At 42.2% G+C, this 23586-nt stretch overlaps 1 protein-coding gene across 5 annotated transcripts in view; it reads right to left on the bottom strand.

The window, feature by feature from the left end:
* Positions 1-21737, bottom strand: part of ME3 (malic enzyme 3) — a 207940-nt gene extending 186203 nt beyond the window's left edge. For 2 of the 5 annotated variants that reach the window (XM_017510618.2, XM_017510624.2), the window contains exons 1-2: positions 21210-21320; positions 20822-21019 (exon numbers count right to left, since the gene is read on the bottom strand). In XM_017510618.2, the coding sequence (XP_017366107.2) occupies positions 20822-21019; positions 21210-21320 (309 nt within the window). Of the gene's footprint in view, positions 1-20821; positions 21020-21209; positions 21324-21363 lie in introns of those variants that run through there. The other 3 variants (XM_017510623.2, XM_017510621.2, XM_017510620.2) reach the window with 3 other exon arrangements.
* Positions 21738-23586: the final 1849 nt, after the last annotated feature.

Here is a 23586-nt window from a genome sequence, read left to right as displayed (position 1 = left end):
ATTTATCTTTTAGGTCTTAGCCCTGACACACCAAGAAAAAGTAACCACCCTTGGAAAGAGGTTAGAGCCACCTTCCTTTTCACTTGATGCTACATATTATTTATGTAATGTAAGATAAAGATCAAAGGCCAACTACTTTAAGAAACCTTCTTACCCTTCTTTCTCCACACTAATGTCGAACTTGGAAAAATTATTAACAAAATACTTTTAATATAATATGAAACCTATTATAGTGCTTTACTCTTATGAGCTTGCTAGTCTGTCTCTTCTTTGCGCTCTAAGTTCCTTGAGAGCAAGGACCATAAACCCAGCAGAATTCCTGGAACACAGTAGGTGATCAATAAGTGTTTGTTGAATAAGTCAGTGAATGGTCTCTGAGGGAATCTGGAACTGAGGCTTGCTGATGCCCCTTACTATCTGGGAGACCATGGGGAACTCAGTCCTCTGGGATCCAGCAACCTCCCCTGTATAATGAAGGTAATAATGCCTGCCTCACACGGTTTTTGTGGGGATCAGATGAGAGGACCAATCAGGAGCACTTCATGAAGGTAAAACACAAATATTTGATTTCCTTGTTATTATGAAAAATGCTGAGGGAGCATGGGAAGTAATTACAATAAGCAGTAGTGGTCACTGTGAGGGACATGGAGGGCACAGGGAAGAACATACAGACCAGGTTCTGGTGAATCCCAAGAACACAGGGGTTAGCCTTGGCTGCTTTACCTTCTAACTCTATTTCTAATCTGACTGCTCCTGCCTCTTCCCAACCCACCCCCCACCCATCCCAGCACCCATCTTCTCCTGCACTGATGACTGCACTAGCCTCTAAGTGGCTTTGCTGCTTCCACTCTTGCCCTCCTCCAATCTATTTTCCATGCAACAGTCAGAGAACTCTTTTACTAATATAAATCAGAGGTACTTTCTTGCTTAGAACCATTTAATAGTGTCTCGTTTTACAGAGGATGAAATCCAGCCCACATCCACAGACTCCCAGGCCTAGGACAGTCTGTTCCCTGAGCTCTTTCCACCCTGATTTTATGCAGTTTGTCCCTTACATATCAAACTCCTATTAGACTGCCTATTGTCAGCTCCCAGAACCTGCCATGCCAAGCTACTTGTGGTCTCCAGACGCTACATAATATGAGCTGTTCCCTCTGCTCCAAACAGTCTTATTGAGGCTTCTCCCCTGGCTGGCTCTTTCTTTAGGTCTCTTCTCAAATATCACCTCCTTAAGAGGTCCTCTGTAGATTCCCTGTTACTCTTGTACACTATTCTCTGCTTATTTATTCCCTACCACCAATAACCAACTTTAGGATTCCAGGGCAAGATGGTTGAATAGGAACAGCTCCGGTCTGCAGCTCCCAGCAAGACCAACACAGAAGGCAGGTAATTTTTGCATGTTCAACTGAGGTACCCAGTTCATCTCACTGGGATTGTTAGATGGTGGGTCCAGTCTATGGAGTGTGAGCTGAAGCAAGGCAGGGCATTGCCTCACCCAGGAAGCCCAAGGAGTCAGGGAACTCCCTCCACTAGCCAAGAAATGCCATGAAGGACTATGCCATGAGGGTTAGAGCCATCTGGCCCAGATACTAGGCTTTTCCCACTGTCTTCACAAACCACAGACCAGGAGATTCCCTGAAGTGCCTATGCCTCCAGGGCTCTGAGTTTCAAGCACAAAGCTAGGTGGCCATTTGGGCAGAAACTGAGCTAGCTGCAGGAGTATTTTCTTGTAGCCCAGTGGCACCTGGAATGCCAGCGAGACAAAACCATTCACTTCTCTGAAAGGGGCTGAAGCCAGGGAACCAAGTGGTCTTGCTCAGCAGATCTTGCCCCCACGGAGCTCAATAAGCTAAGATCCACTGGCTTGAAATTCTCACTGCCAGCACAGCAATCTGAAGTTGACTTGAGACAATCAAGCTTGGTGGGGGGAGTGTTGTCCACCATTACTGAGGCTTGAGTAGACGGTTTTCCCCTCACAGTGTAAACAAAGCTACCAGGAAGTTCTAACTGGGTGGAGCCCACCGCAGCTCGGCAAAGCCACTATAGCCAGACTGCCTCTTGCGATTCCTCCTCGGTAAGCAGGGCATCTCTGAAAGAAAGGCAGCAGCCCCAGTCAGGGGCTTATAGATAAAACTCCCATCTCCCCAGGACAGAGCACCTGGGGGAAGGAGTGGCTGTGGGTGCAGCTTCAGCCACCTCTGAAGAGAGCAGCAGACCTCCCAGAACAGTGCTTAGGCTCTGCTAAGGGACAGACTGCCTCCTCAAATGGTCCCCGACCCCTGTGCCTCCTGATGGGGAGACACCTCCCAGCAGGGGTCAACAGATATGCCATACAGGAAAGCTATGGCTGGCATCTGGAGGGTTCCCCTCTGGGAGGAAGCTTCCAGAGGAAGGGACAGGCAGCAATCTTTGCTGTTCTGCAGCCTCCACTGGCGATACCCAGGCAAATGAGGTCTGGAGTGGACCTCCAACAAACTCCAGAACTTGCAGAAGAGGGGCCTGACTATTAGAAGGAAAACTAACAAACAGGAAGCAATAGCATCAACATCAACAAAAAGGACAACCACTCAAAAATCGCATCCAAAGGTTACCAACATCAAAGACCAAAGATAGACAAATCCACAAAGATGAGGAAAATCCAGCTCAAAAAGGCTGAAAATTCCAAAAAACCAGAATGCCTCTTCTCCTCAAAAGGATCACAACTCCTCACCATCAAGGGAACAAAACTTGATGGAGAGTGAGTTTGATGAATTGACAGAAGTAGGCTTCAGAAGGTGAATAATAAATTCCTCTGAACTAAAGGAACATGTTCTAACCCAATGCAAGGAAGCTAAGAACTTTGATAAAAGGTTACAGGAACTGCTAACTAGAATAACCAGGTTAGAGAAGAACATAAATGACCTGATAGAGCTGAAAAACACAGCATGAGAATTTCTTGAAGCATATACAAGTATAAATAGCAAAATTGATCAAGTGGAAGAAAGAATATCAGATATTGAAGATCAGCTTAATGAAATAAAGTGTGAAGACAAGATTAGAGAAAAAAAGAATGAAAAGGAATGAACAAAGCCTCCAAGAAATATGGGACTATGTGAAGAAACCAAACCTACATTTGATTGGTGTACCTGAATGTGAGAGGAGAATGGAACCAAGTTGGAAAACACTCTTCAGAATATTATCCAGAAGAATTTCCCCAACCTAGCAACACAGGCCAACATTAAAATTCAGGAAATATAGAGAACACCACAAAGATACTCCTTGAGCAGAGCAACCCCAAGACACATAATCATCAGATTCACCAAGGTTGAAATGAAGGAAAAAATGTTAAGGGCTGACAGAGAGAAAGGTTGGGATACCCACAAAGGGAAGCCCATCAGACTAACAGCAGATCTCGCTGCAGAAACTTTTTAAGCCAGAAAAGAGTGTGAGCCAACATTCAACATTCTTAAAGAAAATAATTTTCAATTCAGAATTTCATATCCAGCCAAACTAAGCTACATAAATGAAGGAGGAATAACATCCTTTACAGACAACCAAATGCTGAGGGATTTTGTCACCACCAGGCCTGCCTTACAAGAGCTCCTGAAGGAAGCACTAAATATGGAAAGGAAAAACTGCTACCAGCCACTGCAAAAACATGCCAAATTGTAAACACCATCGACACTATGAAGAAACTGCATCAACTAATGGGCAAAATAACCAGCTAGCATCATAATGACAGGATCAAATTAACATATAACAATATTAACCTTAAATGTAAGCGGGCTAAATGCCCTAATTAAAAGACAGAGACTGGCAAATTGGATAAAGAGTTAAGACCCCCTCATATATGCTAAAAATACAAAAGTTAGCTGGGTGTGGTGGCGTGCATTTTTTTTTTTTAAAACAAAAACAAAGAAACAGAGTCAAGACCCATTGGTGTGCTGTATTCAGTAGACCCATCTCACATGCAAAGACACACATAGGCTCAAAATAAAGGAATGAAGGAAGATTACCAAGCAAATAGAAAGCAAAAAAAGCACGGATTGCAATCCTAGTCTCTGATAAAACAACAAAGATCAAAAGAGACAAAGAAGGGCATTACATAATGTTAAAGGAATCAATGCAACAAGAAGAGCTAACTATCCTAAATATATAGTACCCAATACAGGAGAACCCAGATTCATAAAGCAAGTTCTTAGAGATCTACAAAGAGACTTAGACTCCCACACAATAATAGTGGGAGACTTAAACACCCCACTGTCAATACTAGACAGATCAATGAGACAGAAAATTAACAAGGCTATCCAGCACTTGAACTATGCTCTGGACCAAGTGGACTTAATAGACATCTACAGAACTCTCCACCCCAAATCAACAGAATATACATTCTTCTCAGAACCACATAGCATTTATTCTAAAATTGACCATATAATTGGAAGTAAAACACTTCTTAGCAAATGAAAAAGAATTGAAATCATAACAAACAGTCTCTCAGACCACAGTGCAATCAAATTAGAACTCAGAATTAAGAAACTCACGCAAAACCACACAACTACATGGAAACTGAGCAACCTGCTCCTGAATGACTACTGGGTAAATAAGAAAATTAATGCAGAAATAAAGAAATTTTTTGAAACTAATGGGAGCAAAGATACAATGTACCAGAATCTCCCAGACACAGCTAAAGCAGTGTTAACAGGAGAATTTATAGAACAAAGAGACAATGTACCAGAATCTGTGGGACACAGCTAAAGCAATGTTAAGAAGGAAATTTATAGCACTAAATGCCCACATCAGAAAGCTGGAACAGACCTCAAATTGACACCCTAACATCACAATTAAAAGAACTAGAGGAGCAAGAACAAATAAATTCAAAAGCTAGCAGAAGATAAGAAATAACTAAGATCAGACAAAACTAAAGAAGAATAGAGACAGGAAAAAACCCTCAAAAAATCAATGAACCCAGGAGCTGGTTCTTTGAAAAGATTAACAGAATAGATGGATCACTAGCTAGACTAATAAAGAAGAAAAGAGAGAAGAATCAAATAGACACAACAAATAAAGGGGATATCATCACTGATCCCACAGAAATACAAAGTACCATCAGAGAATACTATAAACACCTCTATGCAAATAAACTAGAAAATCTAAAAAAAATGGATGAATTCCTGGACACATATGCCCTCCCAAGACTAAAGCAGGAAGAAGTCAAATCCCTGAATAAGCCAACAAGTTCTGAAATTGAGGCAGTAATTAATAGCCTACCAAACAAACAAAAAAACCCACGACCAGATGGATTCACAGCTGAATTCTACCAGAGGTACAAAGAGGAGCTGGTGCCATTCCTTCTAAAACTATTCCAAGCAATAGAAAAAGAAGGGCTACTCTACAACTCTTTTTATAAGGCCAGCATCATCCTGATACCAAAACCTAGCAGAGACACATCAAAAAAAATTTCAGGCCAATATTCCTGATGAACATTGATGCAAAAATCCTCAATAAAATACTGGCAAATTGAATCCAGCAGGACATTTAAAAGCTTATCCTCCACGATCAAGTAAGCTTCATTCCTAGGATGCAAGGCTAGTTCAATATATGCAAATGAATAAATGTAATCCATCACATAAACAGAACCAATGACAAAAACTACATGATTATCTTAATAGATGCAGAAGAGGCCTTTGATAAAATTCAATACCTTTTCATGCTAAAACCATTCAATAAACTAGGCATTGATGATACATACTGAATATCACACTGAATAGGTAAAAGCTGGAAGCATTCCCTTTGAAAACCAGCACAAGACAAGGGTGCCCTGTCTCATCATTCCTATTCAACATAATATTGGAAGTTCTAGCCAGGGCAATCAGGCAAGAGAAAGAAATAAAGCGTATTCAAATAGGAAGAGAGGAAGTTAAATTATCTCTGTTTGCAGTTGACATGACTGTATATTTAGAAAACACCATAGTCTCAGCCCAAAAATTCTTTAAGCAACTTCAGCAAAGTCTCAGAATACAAAATCAATGTGCAAAATACATAAGCATTCATATACACCAATAATAGACAAAAGAGAACCAAATCATGAGTGAATTCCCATTTACAATTGCTATGAAGAGAATAAAATACCTAGGAATACAACTTATAAAGGATGTAAAGGACATCTTCAAGGAGAACTACAAACCACTGCTCAAAGAAATAAGAGAGAACACAAACAAATGAAAAAACATTCCACGCTCATGGATAGGAAGAATCAGTATTGTGATTGACTTTCTTCATAGAATTAGAAAAAAAAAAACTACTTTAAATTTTATATGAAACCAAAAAAGTAACTTATAGCCAAGATAATCCTAAGCAAAAAAAAAAAAGGCAGAAAAAAAAGTTGGATGCATCACACTACCTGACTTTGAACTATGCTACAATGCTACAATAACGAAAACAGCTTGGTACTAGTACCAAAATAGATATATAGACCAATGGAACAGAACAGAGGCCTCAGAAATAACACCACACATCTACAGCCATCTGATCTTTGACAAGCCTGACAAAAACAAGCAACAAGCAATAAATGGTGTTGGGAAAACTGGCTAGCCATATGCCAAAAACTGAAACTGGGCTCACTCTTTATACCTTATACAAAAATTAACTCAAGATGGATTAAAGATTTAAATGTAAGACCTAAAACCATAAAAATCCTAGAAGAAAACCCAGACAATACCATTCAGGACATAGGTATGGGCAAAGGCTTCATGACTAAAACACCAAAAGCAATTGCAACAAAAGGCAAAATTGATAAGGGGGATCTAATTAAACTAAAGAGCTTCTGCAAAGCAAAAGAAACTAGTATCAGAGCTGAACAGGCAACCTACAGAATTGGAGAATATTTTTGCAATCTATCCATCTGACAAAGGTCTAATATCCAGAATCTACTAGGAACTTCAACAGATTTACAAGGAAAAAAAAAAAAAGACAACTCCAACAAAAAGTGGGCAAAGGATAAGAACAGACACTTCTCAATAGAAGACATTTATGTGGTCAACAAACATGAAAAAAAGCTCATCATCACTGGTCATTAAAGAAATGCAAAATCAAAACCACAATGAGATACCATCTCAAGCCAGTTAGAATGATGATCACCAAAAAGTCAGAAAACAACAGAGGCTGGAGAGGATGTGGAGAAATAGGAACACTTTTACATTGTTGGTGGGAGTGTAAATTAGTTCAACCATTGTGGAATACAGTGTGGCAATTCCTCAAGGATCTAGAACTAGAAATGCCATTTGACCCAGCAATCCCATTACTGGGTATATACCCAAAGAATTATAAATCATTCTGCTATAAAGGCACATGCACATGTATGTTTACTGCAGCACTATTCACAATAGCAAAGACTTGGAACCAACCCACATGTCCATCAATGATAGACTGGATAAACAAAATGTGGCACATATACACCATGGAATACTATGTAGTCATAAAAAGGAATGACTTCATGTCCTTTGCAGGGACATGGATGAAGCTGCAACTGATCATTCTCAGCAAAATAACATAGGAACAGAAAACCAAACACTGAATGTTCTCACTCATAAGTGAGAGTTGAACAATGAGAACATAAGGGAACAGGGTGGGGAGCATCACACACTGGGGCCTGTTGGGGGTTGGGGGGCAAGGGCGGGGAATAGCATTAGGACAAATACCTAATGTAGATGATGGGTTGATGGGTTCAGCAAACACCGTGGCACATGTATACCTATGTAACAAACTTGCACGTTCTCCATATGTATCCCAAAACTTAAGTATAATAAAAAAAGAAGAGGAAGAAGAAGGAAAAAAGAAAAAAAGAAGGAAAAAAGAAAAGATAATGTAGCCCTGCAGTTCACAATTCAGTGCTGGCCACATTATTAACTTGTGGCCAAACCAGAATAAAGTCTCCTGAGGTATCATTTTCATTTAGAAAAAAAAAATAACCATCTTTATAATGTTATTTATTCACTTACTCATTATCTATCTTTCTCACTAGATTATACACTCAGTAACAAGAAGAATCATAGCTGCCAAGCTTATGATGTTATTCTCAGTATCTCATAGTGCCTAGTAGATAGCAGGTGCTCAATAAACATAGGATGGATGGATAGATGGATGGAGGGAGGGATGGATGGATGGACAGGGATTCAGGGAAGGAAGTAAAGAAGACATGAGTTCTAGGATGGGAAGCAGGGTACTGTAAGATGAATAGGTCTTCTTAGGTTGGCAACGCTTGGCATCTCAGGGGTACCATGAAAAACCTCAGGATATGCCTCATATATGAGGTAGTCTATAAGGAAGAAGAGATCATGAAAATAGGAGATAAAAGAGATATAAGCAAAGTTTACCTTCTTCACAATTTTTTTTTAAACAGAGCCTCATGCTGTCACCCAGGCTAGAGTGCAGTGGCACAATCTTGGCTTACTGCAACCTCCACCTCTTGAGTTTAAGTGATTCTCCTGCCTCAGCCACCCGAGAAGCTAGGATTACAGGCATGTGCTACCACACCCAGCTAATTTTTGTATTTTTAGGAGAGATCGGGTTTCATCATGTTGGCCAGTCTGGTCTTGAAATCCTGAGCTTAAGTGGTCCGCTTGCCTCAGCTTCCCAAACTGCTGGGATTATAGGCATGAGCCATTGTGCCTGGCTCACAATATTTCCTCTGCTTGCAAATAATATATGTAACACACATATAAGAGTAACTGGCATGGTAGGCATTATATAAGTGCTTGTTATTATTTCTAATGTGATTGTGCCAGTCATTTTGAGCCCCAGAGGAGGCAGCTGACTCTTTGTCCAGTTGACTGCAGTAGATCACAGAACATTGAATAGCTCAGTTGATGAGAGAGCAGCTGAGGATGCTTGACCCTCCAGTCCTGCAGTCAAGGCCAGTTACCAGAGGCAGGACTGCCCCTCTGCTTTGTGGGCCCTCACTCCTGGCACCACCTGGCTGGCTGCCCCACTGGCACCCATGCCATCATCTCCCACAAGCATGGCTAGGCCTCTCCTGAGACTCCTCAGATCTGAGAAGAAGCTGTTGCCAGCTCTGGGAGTGTGAGAACAGAGGAAATCTTTCAGCTCTGATGGGCAGATTTAAGTCTGTTTCTAAAAATGGCTATTAATAGGTTTTTCTCTACACCAACCATCTCTACTCCTGTTTCATCAACAGCAATTGCATTGCTATTCACTGTTCTTGTGACCTCAAGTGATTTTACCAGTCAAAACAAATACGTACTGCCTAGAATAGACCAAAAATAAAAGAGATAAGAAAGGAGAGTATGACATGAGGGCTAAGCTTTCTGTTTATGGACGGTTTTCAAGATCATGTTACTGCAAAGAAATACATAAAATTCAAAAGGAGGGTGGTAATTGGGAACTCATACAGTCATCAGAAATGGACATGCCGGAGTGACAGCAGGAGCTACTTCAACAGGTGCTTAGATTTGCAATATATGACATTGTTTAATATTAAAGAACTTTTTCTGCATTAATATTTAAGCTTTTCTGTGGAGACACTCAAAAGCATTCTGCCTAAGTTGACTGAAGCTGATTCAAGACCCTATTTCAGGACAGCAGGCAAAGAGCTACCTTTCAAAGATAGCAGGTGTTAAGAGACAACCATCACTCAACGAGGTAGTTCTCCTCCACCACTAACTTCCTGGACAGGACATCAACCCCTCAGGGCCTCTGAAAACTTATCTACAATAGTGATAAAATGCTAGGCTATTATCTGCCCAAAGCCTAAAGGTTAGTCAAGATGACCTCTTTGTCTTTTGGGGGGATAATCATCTTGTGTTCTAACAGAGGAGAGAATTTTGGTTAACATTGCGTATGCAAGTATTTATTAACTACCCGTAGCAGAGTGAATGAAGACTATCTTAAAACTCCCTGCCCAATCTAACTGCTAGCTGGGTGAAGTTGGCCCAGCCATGCCCTATTTAGCTAGCTATCAAACAACATTTTAACGTTTATGCTAAATTACCATAGTAGACATTCTCTTAGCTTGCTGTCTTACTATCAGAATCTCAAGAGACTGGGAGCGTTACAATGGTGAGGGGCAGGTAGGTAGATAGAGACATAGATGATAGCTGAATGGATGGATGGACTGATGGATGGACGGACAAACGGATGGACAGATGGATCAAATGACCGATGGATAGAACCAGCTAAATTTGGATCTATTTTTTTAGAGTTAGCATTTAAACCTTGATTAGAATATACCAAAATGTTCGGACAAAATCCTAAGGCTACTGATGATGGCCACTATCTTCAACACCAACTTCAACTTCCAGAAGTATTAGTTCTTTAAATGACACTTGAATTTCTGCTGCTAGTGACATTTTAATTTAAGCTTCTCTCAGGCAAATGTCTAGACTATCCAGGTTTAAGCTCCATCCAGTACTAGGAAATCATCACTGAAGTCTCCAACCAGTCTGCCTCTTCTCTGACTCATTCCTCTCCTGTCAAGTCTGCCAAAATCAGATGTAGCCCAGGGCGTGGAGAATTAGTTTGATCCTTCAGTATTCCCCTCTCCTTCCAGACTGGATGCTCTCAGGGGCCATGTATGAGATCTAAACTCTATCGCATTTGTGACTTCTACAGCCCATACTTCTGCAAGTCTGTACTGTGTTAGGAATGGAACAGAAGCTGTAGGATGTGGATTAATCAAGAATTAATTGGACACTTACCATCTGCTTTACATACATTACTTCATTTAATCATTATCGCAACTTGTCAAGTAGATACATTTTATTGTCATCCTTTTCAAGGACAAGGAAATGGAGGTTCAGAGAAATGAAGTGGCCTTCCCAATATCACATATCTAGTGAATGGCAGAGCTGGGATTTGAATCTTGGATTCTTCTGACTCTAAATCCCCAGATTTTTAGCCAATGAGCTCTGCTGTCTAATACTTGGTCACAGACTATGCTCCTTGAGGAGGTCACACAAAACTGATACTAGCTGACTACTTTCCTTTACTCCCCAAATCCTCTAACCTGTTGCAAGTTACAACAGGTCTAAATTTAATGTCTTTAAAGCAGCCCAAGGAAGAAAATTGATAATCTCATCACAAAGATGCTCTTCTTTAGATGAAGTGTACCTCGTACAGAATCAGAGCAGAAAACTCTCTTAAAGAAATGTATTTCCAAAATTTGTATGACTACATAAAAGATTTTTCTTGGCTTTCAAAATTCTCCAAGCCCCGTGGAGTGATCTAAAAGTAATGCGTATTGTCAGATCAACCTTTTCATCATCTTTTCAGAAGAGCTGACAGATGGGGCTGGTGTATCATCAGTCTTCACCATACAGTTTCTGATACATCAAGAAGAAGGGAATGTGAAAGTAATTCATGTAGCTAATTTTTATTGATGTTATGCTATGAGGAAGGCATTGCGTGCTGGCTATGAGAAGCCCAAGACAGTCTCCTGGATCTGAAGATAACACATGCACATGATAGGAATGCATATGCTAATAAATGTACACTGAGGTCAAATGTGGAAAGAGCCACGACTGCTACAAACGCTAAATGCCAAAGGAATGTAGAGGATGAATAAGTCAAGAGTTTAAGGCTGCAGCGAACTATGATTACAACCACTGAATGTCAGCCTGGGTGACAGAGCAAGACCCTGTCTCTAAAAAGATAAAAATGAAAATAAATTTTTAAAAAGAAATAATATAATAACAGTGACTACGTCAAAATGTTGTGGTATTATATTAAATGGCTTAACATATGTAAACCGCTTAGAACAATTCCTGGCACACCGTATGTCCTAAAAGCATTAGCTATTATTACTTGACTTCACCCCATAACGTTACCAAAGAAAATTCAGTATAATAGGAATCTGGACTGGAATCTTCAAAACCAGAGAAAGACAAATGGAGTATGTCTATTTTGACTGGAGCCCCAGCTCCACTATACACTTAGCAATCCCTCTCCTGCTGGGGACGTCACTGGGCAGCCTCATGTCTCAGAAGCTATGCCACTTTATAGAGATGTGGACCTCCTCCTTCAGTTTTCTAAAACAGCAAAGCAAAACAGAACAAAGCAAAGGAATCAACAGAGCCTGCCTTCTCCAGAATTCTACACCACTGGGGAAGATGTTTCAGGACCAATTAAGTAATGGGCTTCACATAGCTCACTACCAATACAGAATCAAGACAAAATGCTTTTAAAAAAAGTAATAATCTCAAGTTGCTAATCATTCAGCTGTATCTTCTAAAATCCCTCTAGTTCTCAAGAATCACTTTTAAAAAGCGAATGCAGCTTTGGCTTTCTCTTATTCAAGTTTTTCAAAAGCTGTTGATCTTTCTATCAAAAATCCTTCTCCTCAAATGACTGGGTGCATTTTACTCTTTACTGTGTCCTCTTGGTAGGAATTGTGTTTTAACCGGGCTGCATGGCAACCTTTTAGATACAAAATGAATGCATGCTTTTAACCGCTGACCTCAGCACCCCCAACTGCAGGATATCCATCACATTCTCATCACAATCATAGGGCATCTTTTGTGCTCTGCATCAGAGAGGCAGTCGGACACCAACCCAAAGGATTTCCTGATATACTTTCTACACATCAAAGTGAAAGTTTTTGAAACAGACTGTAATCCATGTCTTTGCAAACAAAAGTGCTGCACACTAGTGATCCTTTTGCAATGGCCATAGAAATCAAAAGGGCTTCCCCCCGCCCTCAATATAATACTGACATTTGAAAAGAAGAGAGTAGATGATAAAAGAAACCTTTGGTAGAAATGACAAAAATCCAAAGTAAAATAAAGCCATAAACCTCAGAGTCCACAAAGGCCAAGAGGAACTGGAAACAGGGAGACTAGAGATAAGCCTGAAAAAGTGTCCAAAAAAACTCTATATATAGAACACAGACTTTGACTTAAGACATCAGCTGGGCCAGGCCTGGGTAAAACAACACATATTTTCTGTATGGGATTTGCCCTTCAGTGCTGCTGCTGACGTAATCTAGATATTGCTGTTTACAATTGCTTTTAGAACAGGCAGCAGGCTCCTCTGTTAACATTTTGTTATTACATGAATCTTTATTGCCTCTAGAAGATGACTAATAATAAAAGCTTGAAAGAAGACTACTTCAGAGGGATCTCCATCTATGTATTACAGATGGGCCAGCTTCCCAAAATTGGTCTGAATGTTACTTGTTTGGCTCTAGAAACATAATTTCCAACAGAAACCATAACCTAAAATTGAAAAGAAAATGGAACACTAAAGAAAAGCAGATAAAGAGGAAACAAATCTCCCAAATCTCACTGACCTAACACAATCGTGCTCACACATTTACTTCCAAGTCCCTTAAGACTTATATCTCTTTGCAATAACACTCATGAGTACAGAATCCACTTAGTATTTTGCAATTTGAATTAAGCATTCATTAACACAAGCCAGTGTTTCTAAAGTCTTCATAATAATTACACAAATGTTTACTTAACACAAGATATACTTTCTTCGGAGGATGATTCAATTATTTATAACATGCCTATGAGAAAACACTTTCTGGATATCATCTTCAGGTTCCAGGAACAGCAAATCTCCCTCTTGTGTTCCTGGCCCTCCATTCCACACATCCTTGATCTTCAGACCCCTGGGAGAGGAGGCTCCAAACGTGTGGTTTAATTTGTCTTTCACAGGGGTCCTGCAGGACAGCAGAAATACAGGGATTCCAAGCAGGAATGAAGTCTCCAAGGACTTAGAGTGGAGGGTAGGAGTTCTAGGAAGTGGCAGATGCTGACAGATGCGGGGGTCTCCTACCTCTGCCCTATTCCCTAAACATCCCCCTTTGTGTTTTATGTGGGCTCAAGAATTGTCCCTGTCCACCTCTGGTTCCAAGATACCACCTATGTCTCCTTCTTCCCTGGGCTCTGCTTAAAGCTGAAGATAAACAGAGGTAACATCTCTGTGCTGTGCTCCTCCAGCACTTCACTCTGCAGCAGGCCTCTGGGCACCCAAAGGGCTGATGTAAGATGTATACACACTCTAGACAGGCATGTCAACACCACAGATGGAGACATTGGGGGAGGAGAGTCACCAGGCTGAAAGAAAAGGCTTTAGTAAAAGGGGAGGGTGAAGAGAAGAGAAGAGAGGAGGGAGCCTCAACAGATGTCTCTTTGAATGCCTCGCTCACTCACTAACTGCTTACGAGCACCACCTAAGTATCTGGGACAAAACAATGAACAAAGTCCCTGCCTAAGTGGATTTTAAATCAAAGTAGAAATGAAAAAACAATAAGCAATAGGCATACCAAGTAAGAAAATAGGTAGAATATGAGGAAGTGTCCAATTCTATGAGGGAAAGTAGGATGTGTAGGGAGAGCAAGAAAGTTGAAAGGACTGTTCATGACTTCACATATGTTGGTCAAAGCAACTCTCATTGAGAAAGTGAGAAACCTTGAAGAAGGGAGGGAGTTAACTATGTGGCTATGGAGGGGTGGTGTGCTCTAGGAAGGAGGAGCAGCCAATGCAAAGTCTGGGTAGGTGCACATCTGACTGTTTGAGGAGGCCAATGGGATTGGGGCAGTGAGGGAGGCAGAGAAGAGTAGCAAGAGATGAGGTTAGAGAGTGTCCATGTGCAAGGCATTGTCAAGACTTGGATGTGGCCAGGTTTTGAGCAAAGAGTGACATGTTAAAACTTAGCTTTAAAAGAATCACCCTGGCCATTGTGTTGAGAACAAATGAGAGGAACTAAAGGGAAAAGAGACCAGCCAGGAGGCTGCTGCAGGCATTAAGCAGAGAGATGCTGGTGGCTTCAATCAGTGGGGAACCATGGTGAACAGGGGCTGAATTCCAGACTTAGTCTGAAGACAGAGCAACAAGATTTTCTCGTGGATTCCATAAGGTGTCTGAAAGAAAGCCAGTGGTCAAGGATAGGTCCAAGATCTTAGCCTTTCAAAGTACGATTAACAGACACAGAGGAGAAGACTGAAGAAGACTGGAAACTGGGAGATCAAGTCAGAGGTTCTTGCATAATCTAGATATGAAATGGCAAAGGAGTGAAAAAGGCTGATGGTAGTGGGAATATAGAGAAACAGAAAAATTTTTAAAGTCTGGAGTAAAATTGACAGAGTAAAACAATGAAAGCTTCATATCAACATTTTGTGGTAGGATCTTAAATATCCATTTTCCCTTTCTTTAATAATATAGAAGTTTTAGTTGAATACATGGGTGCCCAGCCAAAGATTACATTTTCCATGTTCTCTTGCAGCTAAATGTAGCATATGAACAACTTCTGATCAACTGAATGTAAGTGGAAGTGATATTTATAACTTCCAAGTTGTGCCCTTAAAAGGGATTTCCCCTTCCCAACTGGCTTCTGCATGGAATTGATAGCAGAGGTGAGACCTGTCATCCCAGACTTTGAAATGTAAACTGCATGCTGGATGGCAGAGAAACAAAGTCAAACCACATATCAACTAACAATTGCTTGCCCAGATTTGTTTATAACAGAGAAATATACTTCGATCTTGTTTAAGCCTCTGGGGTTCACATTGTTGTCAATGCCAAATCTGTAGCAACTAAAAAACATTCTTTGAGCCATTCTAAAAATAAAGCCCCAACACCAATAGTTACCAACAGAGAAAAGTTTAATTTCAACCTACCTCTGCTAGTTTGCTCCAAAATATCTGAACAGTATTTGAGCTTCAATGTCCTGAGTCATTGCACAAGCTCAAATCTAGAGTAAATTGCTGCTTATGGAGCTAATATTTACTTAATAATCCACTGTTTCTCTCAACCAGGAGGCCCAATTCTACATCATACCTGAAGCAGAGGTCTTGAGAAGAAGTATTATGTAATCTGCATTCCAAGCAGAAAACAGCATCACCAATAAACTAATTATCCGTACAACCCACTCATCATCTCCTGATTGATTGATTGATGAGCCAAGTCCATGGTAACAGCCTTCTCTCATCCAAAGGAGACAAGATCAAGTTCTAAGCTAGCACAGAACAGAATCATATACTTATTCAAAGGCAAATCCTACCTGTGTGGGAGTCTAATAAATCATCATTGAATACAGAAGGGATTCAGCTGAAACCTATGTGGTCTCAGATGTACAGTCAACATTGCAGCACTGGCCACCAAGCCTTTGCAGTTTTACCGCTCTAAATGCATTGTCTACCTGGGAAGGCCATCACCTGTGGTGCCTTGCAGTCTCTGAGGCCCCATTACGTGAAATGTTCTGGTCCATAATCACAGTGATTTGACCAAGCACATTTTTCATTCATTCTTTCCCTGACTATCAAGCTCAAGTGATCAAAAAAAAATGCAGAGAAGCAGGTTCAGATTAAGGATCAGTGGAATTTTATGGCAAAAAAAATCACTGTTGGCATACAGATTAAAGGGGGAAGACTGGTGTGTTTTGGGAAATAACGTACCCCTTCAGTTAAAAGCCCTGAAGTCTGGGAAGATGAGAGTCAAGCAGGTGCATTTCCTCCAAAATGGGCCATATGTAGGCATTTATTTAGGCAGCAAGAACATTGGGCTGAGTGTAAAGTAGTAACACTAAGATTAATAAAATTGAGAGGAAAAGAGGCCATGGCATGATTAAAATCATTTAAAGAACAAATGTTTATTGAATATTTCAAATCAGACAGAGAGAATGCCATGTGAAAAGACAGCATCTCTGTCCTCATGGTGCTCATGGTCTAGTGTGGAAGACAAACCAACCAGACATCGTAGTAGTGTGCTCAGTGCCAGAAGGAAACAGAGTGATAAGACAAATGGAAGGGGACTCAGATCTAGTATGGCAAATGGGGAATAGGACAGCTCTTCCTAAAAGACACTATAGGTAAATGGAGGCTAGAAATATGTTGATGGCTCATCAACATGTTGCTACACTTATAGAATGGGGATGACATCTTCCTATAAAGGCACCTCTGTGAAATGGGGTTGATAGTTGTCTATTTAATGTGAGTAAAAGATGGGTCATATAACCAAACTCTGTTGCCACAATCCACATGGACAACAGAAGAGGTCATTACATAAATTTTAGAAGAAAGGCAGAATATTAGTTTAAAAAAGGAAATAGAAGCTTATCTGTGGTTAATTTGCATCACGTAGAAAATCTAGACTCATGGAGGGAGCTTGGAATCATCTAGTATCATTTCTGTCACTATCAGGAATATGCCTAAATCAGCCCGCGCAGTTGCGAATTGCCATCACTATTCAGTAGACTCAAATACAGCAGTCAGGCTGCCTCTGTCCACTTCTATGACAAACAATAATCTCTGTGGAGTTGCTTGTCTTCTTCCTTGGCTTGTCTTTTCTTTGGGAAATGAGAGTGTTGGATGAGAACAATGATTTTTAAAAACTTGTTGTTACTACAATCCACAGTAAAAATAGGCATTTTACGTGCTGACCTGATAAAGTATCCATCTTTATTAACTTTAATGCATTTGCTTTTTTTCTATTTCATTCTAATACATTTCTTTAAAAAAAAATTGCTGGTAGATCCACTAAGTGAACTTCATGTTTCATAGTTCGTATCTCATAGTCTGAACAATTCCAGGCTATATCATCTCTGAGGGGCTTTCCTACCCCAATTATGGAAATCATCCCCATGATCACCTAATATTTACCACAGTGGGGCTATCACCTACGATCCTCACAGTAGTGTAACATGGGCAGAGCTTTTAAGATTCATCACAGATCACATGGCCAGAGCATGATAGAGCTAGTAGCAGAACCCAGTGAATGCACAACAGCAATGCTTGCCCTGGTTGGCACCTCTTCTCTCAGAGAATTCCACCTCCTGAACACCCTCTGTCATAGAGCTGCAACTTAAATGCCACTCCTGATCTGTCAAAATGGGATGCAAATCTAGCAAACAGATTCCAAGAATTTAGTGTTAATTTTTATATTAATGTCCTTGCTAGATCTTTCAGGTACTACCCCATGCCAAACACAGGTGCATGAAACTCATTCCCTGGCCTGGAAGAACTCTGATTCTAGGAGGAAAAAAATCCACCCACAGACCTGAACACTAAGCACGGCACTGAAGACCCTTTCAAAACTGCACTTCCCTTTTGCTTCCTCAGTAATAACCTCATTGTTCTATTTAACCTCAGCACTATCTTCCCACATGGCTGATGGAAAGTATCAAGTCTCAAGCCTTCCCTGGAGACTCTCTGAGCACTGAAGGTCAGCAGAACCTTCAGAGGGTGGCACTCCAGTAGGAAGAGAAAGGCACTCACAGCATCTCCCAGGAAGCACTCCCTCTGTTGCTTCCCTTCTATCCCCAAGGGTCAGTGAATAGGGGATACCAACAGTCTGTCAGCCTCTTTCTAAACACCCTTTTCATCTCGGACCAGCATCAACTGACTTCAGGAATGTATAAAAGATGTTGTTTAACATCATGGAAAGATCAGGTCCCTAGATTTATAGATAACATCTGTATTAGTCTATTCTCACACTGCTATGAAGAAATCCCAAGACTGGGTAATTTATAAGGAAAAGAGGTTTGATTGACTTACAGTTCCACATGGCTAGGGAGGCCTCAGGAAACTTACAGTCATGGTGGAAGGCATCTCTTCATAAGGCAGCAGGAGAGAGAATGAGTGAGCCAGCAGAGCAAATGTGCCAGGTGCTTATAAAACCATCAGATCTTGTGAGAACTCACTTATTATCATGAGAACAGCATGGGGGAAACCGCCCCCATGATTCAATTACTTCCCACAGGGTCCCTTCCACGACAGGTGGGGATTATGGGGATTACAATTCAAGATGAGATTTGGATGGGGACACAAACAAACCATATCAACACCTTATTTATAGTACTTGAGAGAAAAAATTTACATCTGAGGCAAACGAAAGGGGCAAGAGTAATTTCAGGACCAAAACCTAGGTTTTAAAAAAATGCTTAAAGATTTTCCTTTATTTTCTTAACTATTCACAAGGCAATAAGTGCTGGTTGGTAACATGGCAGTACTTTTAAGGCAATTATTGTCACAATGACTGGAGCCTGTAGTGGGAATTTATTGTTTTGCTTTCCACATCCATTCCTCCTCCCTCTGATGACAGTATCCATATTTAATGTGAGGATCTATATTCCTTTATTCCAAGCCTGGTGGTTAAGTGGCCCTACCTTAAACTCTAATTTTAACTCCAGGGGTGGGCTCTGACTGGCATTAGTTACTGGTGATTGGTTTTGGTTTGGGAATGGGAAGAGAAACTCTAACCAGAGTCATTAAGGAAGAAGGATTTGCTTTCTGAGGCTTCAGAGAAAGGGTCTTTTCTCTTCCGCAGTAGCTGCCAGAAAAAAGTATCTTTCTATTCCTGGATGATGTGGTGTGAGAATAGGAGATGGAGGACTGTGGCAATAACAAGGTGAGAGACTTACTGAATGGAGCTTGAGGATGAAGCTGACCTGGCAGAGTACAGAGCAGACAGCCTGGGAGAATCTGCATCTTGAGCAAGGCCATCTGGGCTTCTGATTCAATTCCTGCCTGCAGCCCTTCCTCTAGATTCTTTAGTTAAAGGAGCCTTTTGTGTGCTTAAGCCAGTTTGTATTTTCTAATGCTTACTAGCAAAGTAATTCAAGGTGATAACAAACACCTTGAACACTTTGAAAAGTGGTAGTGTCCAAACAATTTAAGGTTTCTTTTGGAAAGAACAGGAGTCCAACGTGATAGACAGAGATTGTTATTTTTTCCTTAGCTGCTTCTATTAATTCTGCAGGAAACAATCACAATACTTCGTATTATATAGTGGTTTCTACTTCTCAAAAACATCTTTTCCACATAGATTGCCTCACCTGAATCTCACAATCCAGAGTCAGAGCCGTTCTAAAAAAAATTATTTTGCAGTAGTTGTTATTTATTCAGCATTTTATAAGTTTAAAATATGATTTCAAGTTCAGTGATTCATTTGATTGTCACAATAACCAAATGAGGTAGAAATGACAGGTCTATCATAATGCCTATTTTAGGCTGGAGAAAGTTGAACCTCAGATAAGTTAAATGAGATGTGTAAGTTAATTTGAGGAGGTAGGGGGAGACAGGACTTAAGTCTCAGTCCCTTGCTTCTATTTCTCTCACCCGATCCTCTGAACCAAAGATACTATACTTAATTCCCAGAAACAAATGTGTGTACTCTTAGGTTAATACAAAAGGGCTAGCAGTGGGATAAACTTGACCAAAGCACTGGAGATCTGGGTTCCAGTAGCAGAGCCAGAACTAACTAGCTGGTGACCTTGGGCAGTTTTCCATTGTCTTGTGTTTTGTAAAAGCGTAGGTTTAAACTAGGATCTCTCATGCTCCTGCAAGCTCGAAAAGTTCTATAAGTCTAGACTTTCCCATCCCTGCTCGCAAATTAATCTTTTTCCCAGAACAATAATCATAACCTTACTTTTTTCTCCCACTGGGTACCAGGTACTGTGCTAAGACCTCTACCCCCATTTTCTCTTTAGATCTCACGACATTCCCAAGACAATTATATCTCTTTTACAGATAAGGAAACCTGGACTCACGTAGGTAAAATGAACAGCACAAGATCAACAAAATTAGTAAGCATCAAGGGGAGAGCTGATACCAGGTCAGACTGACGGCGAGGATCTAAACCTGGTCTATGGTGTTACTGCAGAAGAAATTAGGCTCCCTGCATTACTGGTCGCCTCTCTCCACGCATGAAGGGGAGAGGAGGGACAAGAAAGCCAAATCAAGTCACAACAAGCCCCTGCAAGGCAAAAACAGAAAAACCGCTGGAAGGGCGCCCGGGAGGATCCTTTCCAGGTCCAGGGGGCGGGGCGCAATTTTCCGGCAGCCACGGGATAGCTACGCGGGCCGTCCTGCTCCCCGGCCCATTACCTTGTTGAGATGAGGGTTCCTGGTGACATCGTATCCACGCTTCTTCAGGGGCACGGGGCGCGCCGAGCCGGACTTGGAGTGGCAGCCTCGGGCAGACGCGGAGGGTGTCCAGCGCGGGAGGGCGCCGCAGGCCCGGCCCGGCCAGAGAGCCAGCCGCGTGCCTGTGCCCAGCGCGGCGCCCATGGTCCTTGTGCAAACCTGGCACGGGAGAGAAAGCAAGGTCAGGGCCTCCTTCCAGCCAGCCAAGACCCAAGCGCGCTGCGGGGCACCGGGCCTGAGCCGGAGACGCGTCCTCGGGAGGCTGGTGGGCAGGGGCTCCCAAAGGGTTAAAGACGCCAGCCGTCGCCCCTCCCCCAACCCCTCCACCCCCGCGTTCCCCGGCGGCCACCTGCTGGGCTCGGTGCGGTGGGCCAGGCCTCGCCAAGCGCCAGGCAAAGCGAAACCAAGCCTTGGAAGCAGATCCGGTGCGGGTGACAGCCTGCGGCACCCCCGCCCCCATCCCTGTGAAAAAGAGGCGACTGAGTGGCGAGGGGTCCCCGAACCCTCAATCCCGTGTGGTGGTTTGCCTCGTTCCGCTCTATCTCCGACCCACCTGCGCTGCCCGGGAAGCTGAGGTAAACGCGGTCCCGCTGCGGAGCAGGCGGGGCGAGGAGCTGCGGTCTGAGTCCTCTCCCGCCAATGGCTGCACCGCGCCGGCGGCCGCGAGCTCGCGGGGCTGGTGCGTTCCTGAAAGAGCGGTCCCGAAACCTTTGTTCTCAGTGCCTGGCTTCCCCTGAGGACGCGCGTGGGGCGCCTCAGCACCGCGTGCACGTGGTTGTCCCCAGTGACAAGAAGCAGCTCAGAATGCCCCCTTGAGAGTCTCCATCTTGGCAAGACTAAATGCACAGAGGGGGATTTGCGTTTAGGGGTCGCATACCCTCGCACTCTAGCAACATTCGGGGAAGGGCGCGCCTTCGGGATTTGGATAGAAATCCTCAGGCATTCGGTGATCAGTGTTGCCTTGGGCTGCCCAGAACAATAGCTATTCGCCACATGTGGGTATATAAATGTAAATAAATTCATCTAAATAGAGTAAAATGTAACATCCAGTCTGCAGTCACATAGCCACATTTCCAGTTCAAGAGCCACTTGTATGCAGATACGCCTGTTGGGCATCTTGATATAGGGGCCACGGTTACTAAGAGGACTCCCAGGGACCCCGTGGAGCTTCCCATTGGGGCCAGACAGGGATCTTGCGGCCTATCTAGCACCAAACTTAATTTTATTCTTTCTCCACACAGTAGTCAGGAGATTCCTTTTAAAGCCAACACTTTGTTTTGTGTGGAATAAAATCCAAACTTTCAGGCCTGCAGGGTCTCCCATAGGCTGGTACCTGCCAGCTTCTTCAAGCTTATCCCACTCTACTCTCCCCTTCTCACTGAGCTCTGGCCATACTTGCTCCTCCCTGGGTCTTCACCCCAGTCGGTTCCCGCCCAGTGCAGGGCTTTTGTACTGGCATTGCCTCTGCTTGGAAGTCTCATACTCCAGCCTTCCAATCACTGCTTCATTCCCATCTCTCCTGTCTCCACTAAGATGTCAACTCAAAGGCCTTACCTCTATTCCATGCAATGTCAGCCTGCACTAGGGACTATAGAGTGAACAGGTTTTTCTCTTTAGACATCTTACCACAGTCAGTAGTGAGCTTGTTTTTCTGATTGTTTACTGTTTCCTGTCTAGAATGTAAGCTTCATGAGGAGAGGCTCTTTGCCTGTGAACCTGTGTGTCCTCACTGCCTGCTATTGTAGTTGCACAATAAATTGTTGTTAGGTGAACTGAAGGAAGTGACAGCCACTTTCATAAGGATCGTGAATCCTTAGACTTACTGCCAGACAGGTGGCACGGTCCTCTACTGACGCCCCTTCAAAGCTCCCCGTCACCAGCATTAGCCCTGTTGTAAGTGCCAAGCAGAGATCATGGTGCATTATGTGCTACGGGCTGCTCCTGCCTGAGTTCAGGATTCCCTCATCTCTTCAGGAATAATTGTTTCCTCCTGAAGTCTCTCCCCTCCCTGTGTGATACCCAGTTTTCAACTTGAATGATCTCCAGAAAAATAGTCCTGTCCAAAACAGAATTACAATTACCTGGTAGGGAATAAGGATGGGGCAAAAATACAGATTTCCAGGCCCCATCAGTGGAGAGTCTCATCCAGTAGGGTTTACATCTCTAAAGCCAGGTTTACTCTTTGACCACAAATTTACGTAAACTTATAAATTATATATATTTTTTTCCACCTTAAACCAGTTTGTGTCAGATGTGTGATTGTGTGCAACCAATAGTATTAACTAAATCATCTCAACACTGTTTTTATATTGGCACCTCTTCCCACCAGTCAAATAACATCTTTTGGGGGCAGAGATCATGTGTGTTTCCAACTTTGGTAACTAGCGCATACAAATAATTGAAAACTGTTTGTTGAACCAGTTTGCCTTTGCTCAATACAATGACCTTTCCCTCCCCTGGAGGATATTTAATAGGTAACTGCTGTCATTTGAAACCAGGATGTAAACAGTAAAGGTTTCCAAACAAGCAAATATAATTTTTATAGCATCAATTCACTAAAGCTTGTACAGTTTACACATAAAAGTCTCTCACATGTCCTAACCTGTGGCCTACATTCTCGTAACCCAGGCATAATTCTACAATGTTATTTTGTGTGTGCGGGGTGTGTGTGTGTGTGTGTGTGTGTGTGTGTGTGTGTGTGTTTATTCTTTGGTTAAAGGCAGGTC

Source organism: Cebus imitator, unplaced genomic scaffold (genome assembly GCF_001604975.1).
Source record: "Cebus imitator isolate Cc_AM_T3 unplaced genomic scaffold, Cebus_imitator-1.0 Scaffold442, whole genome shotgun sequence".
NCBI classification, from domain to species: Eukaryota; Metazoa; Chordata; class Mammalia; order Primates; family Cebidae; genus Cebus; species Cebus imitator.
Note: the sequence above shows the minus strand (reverse complement) of the source record. Positions and strands in the feature narration are given on the sequence as shown.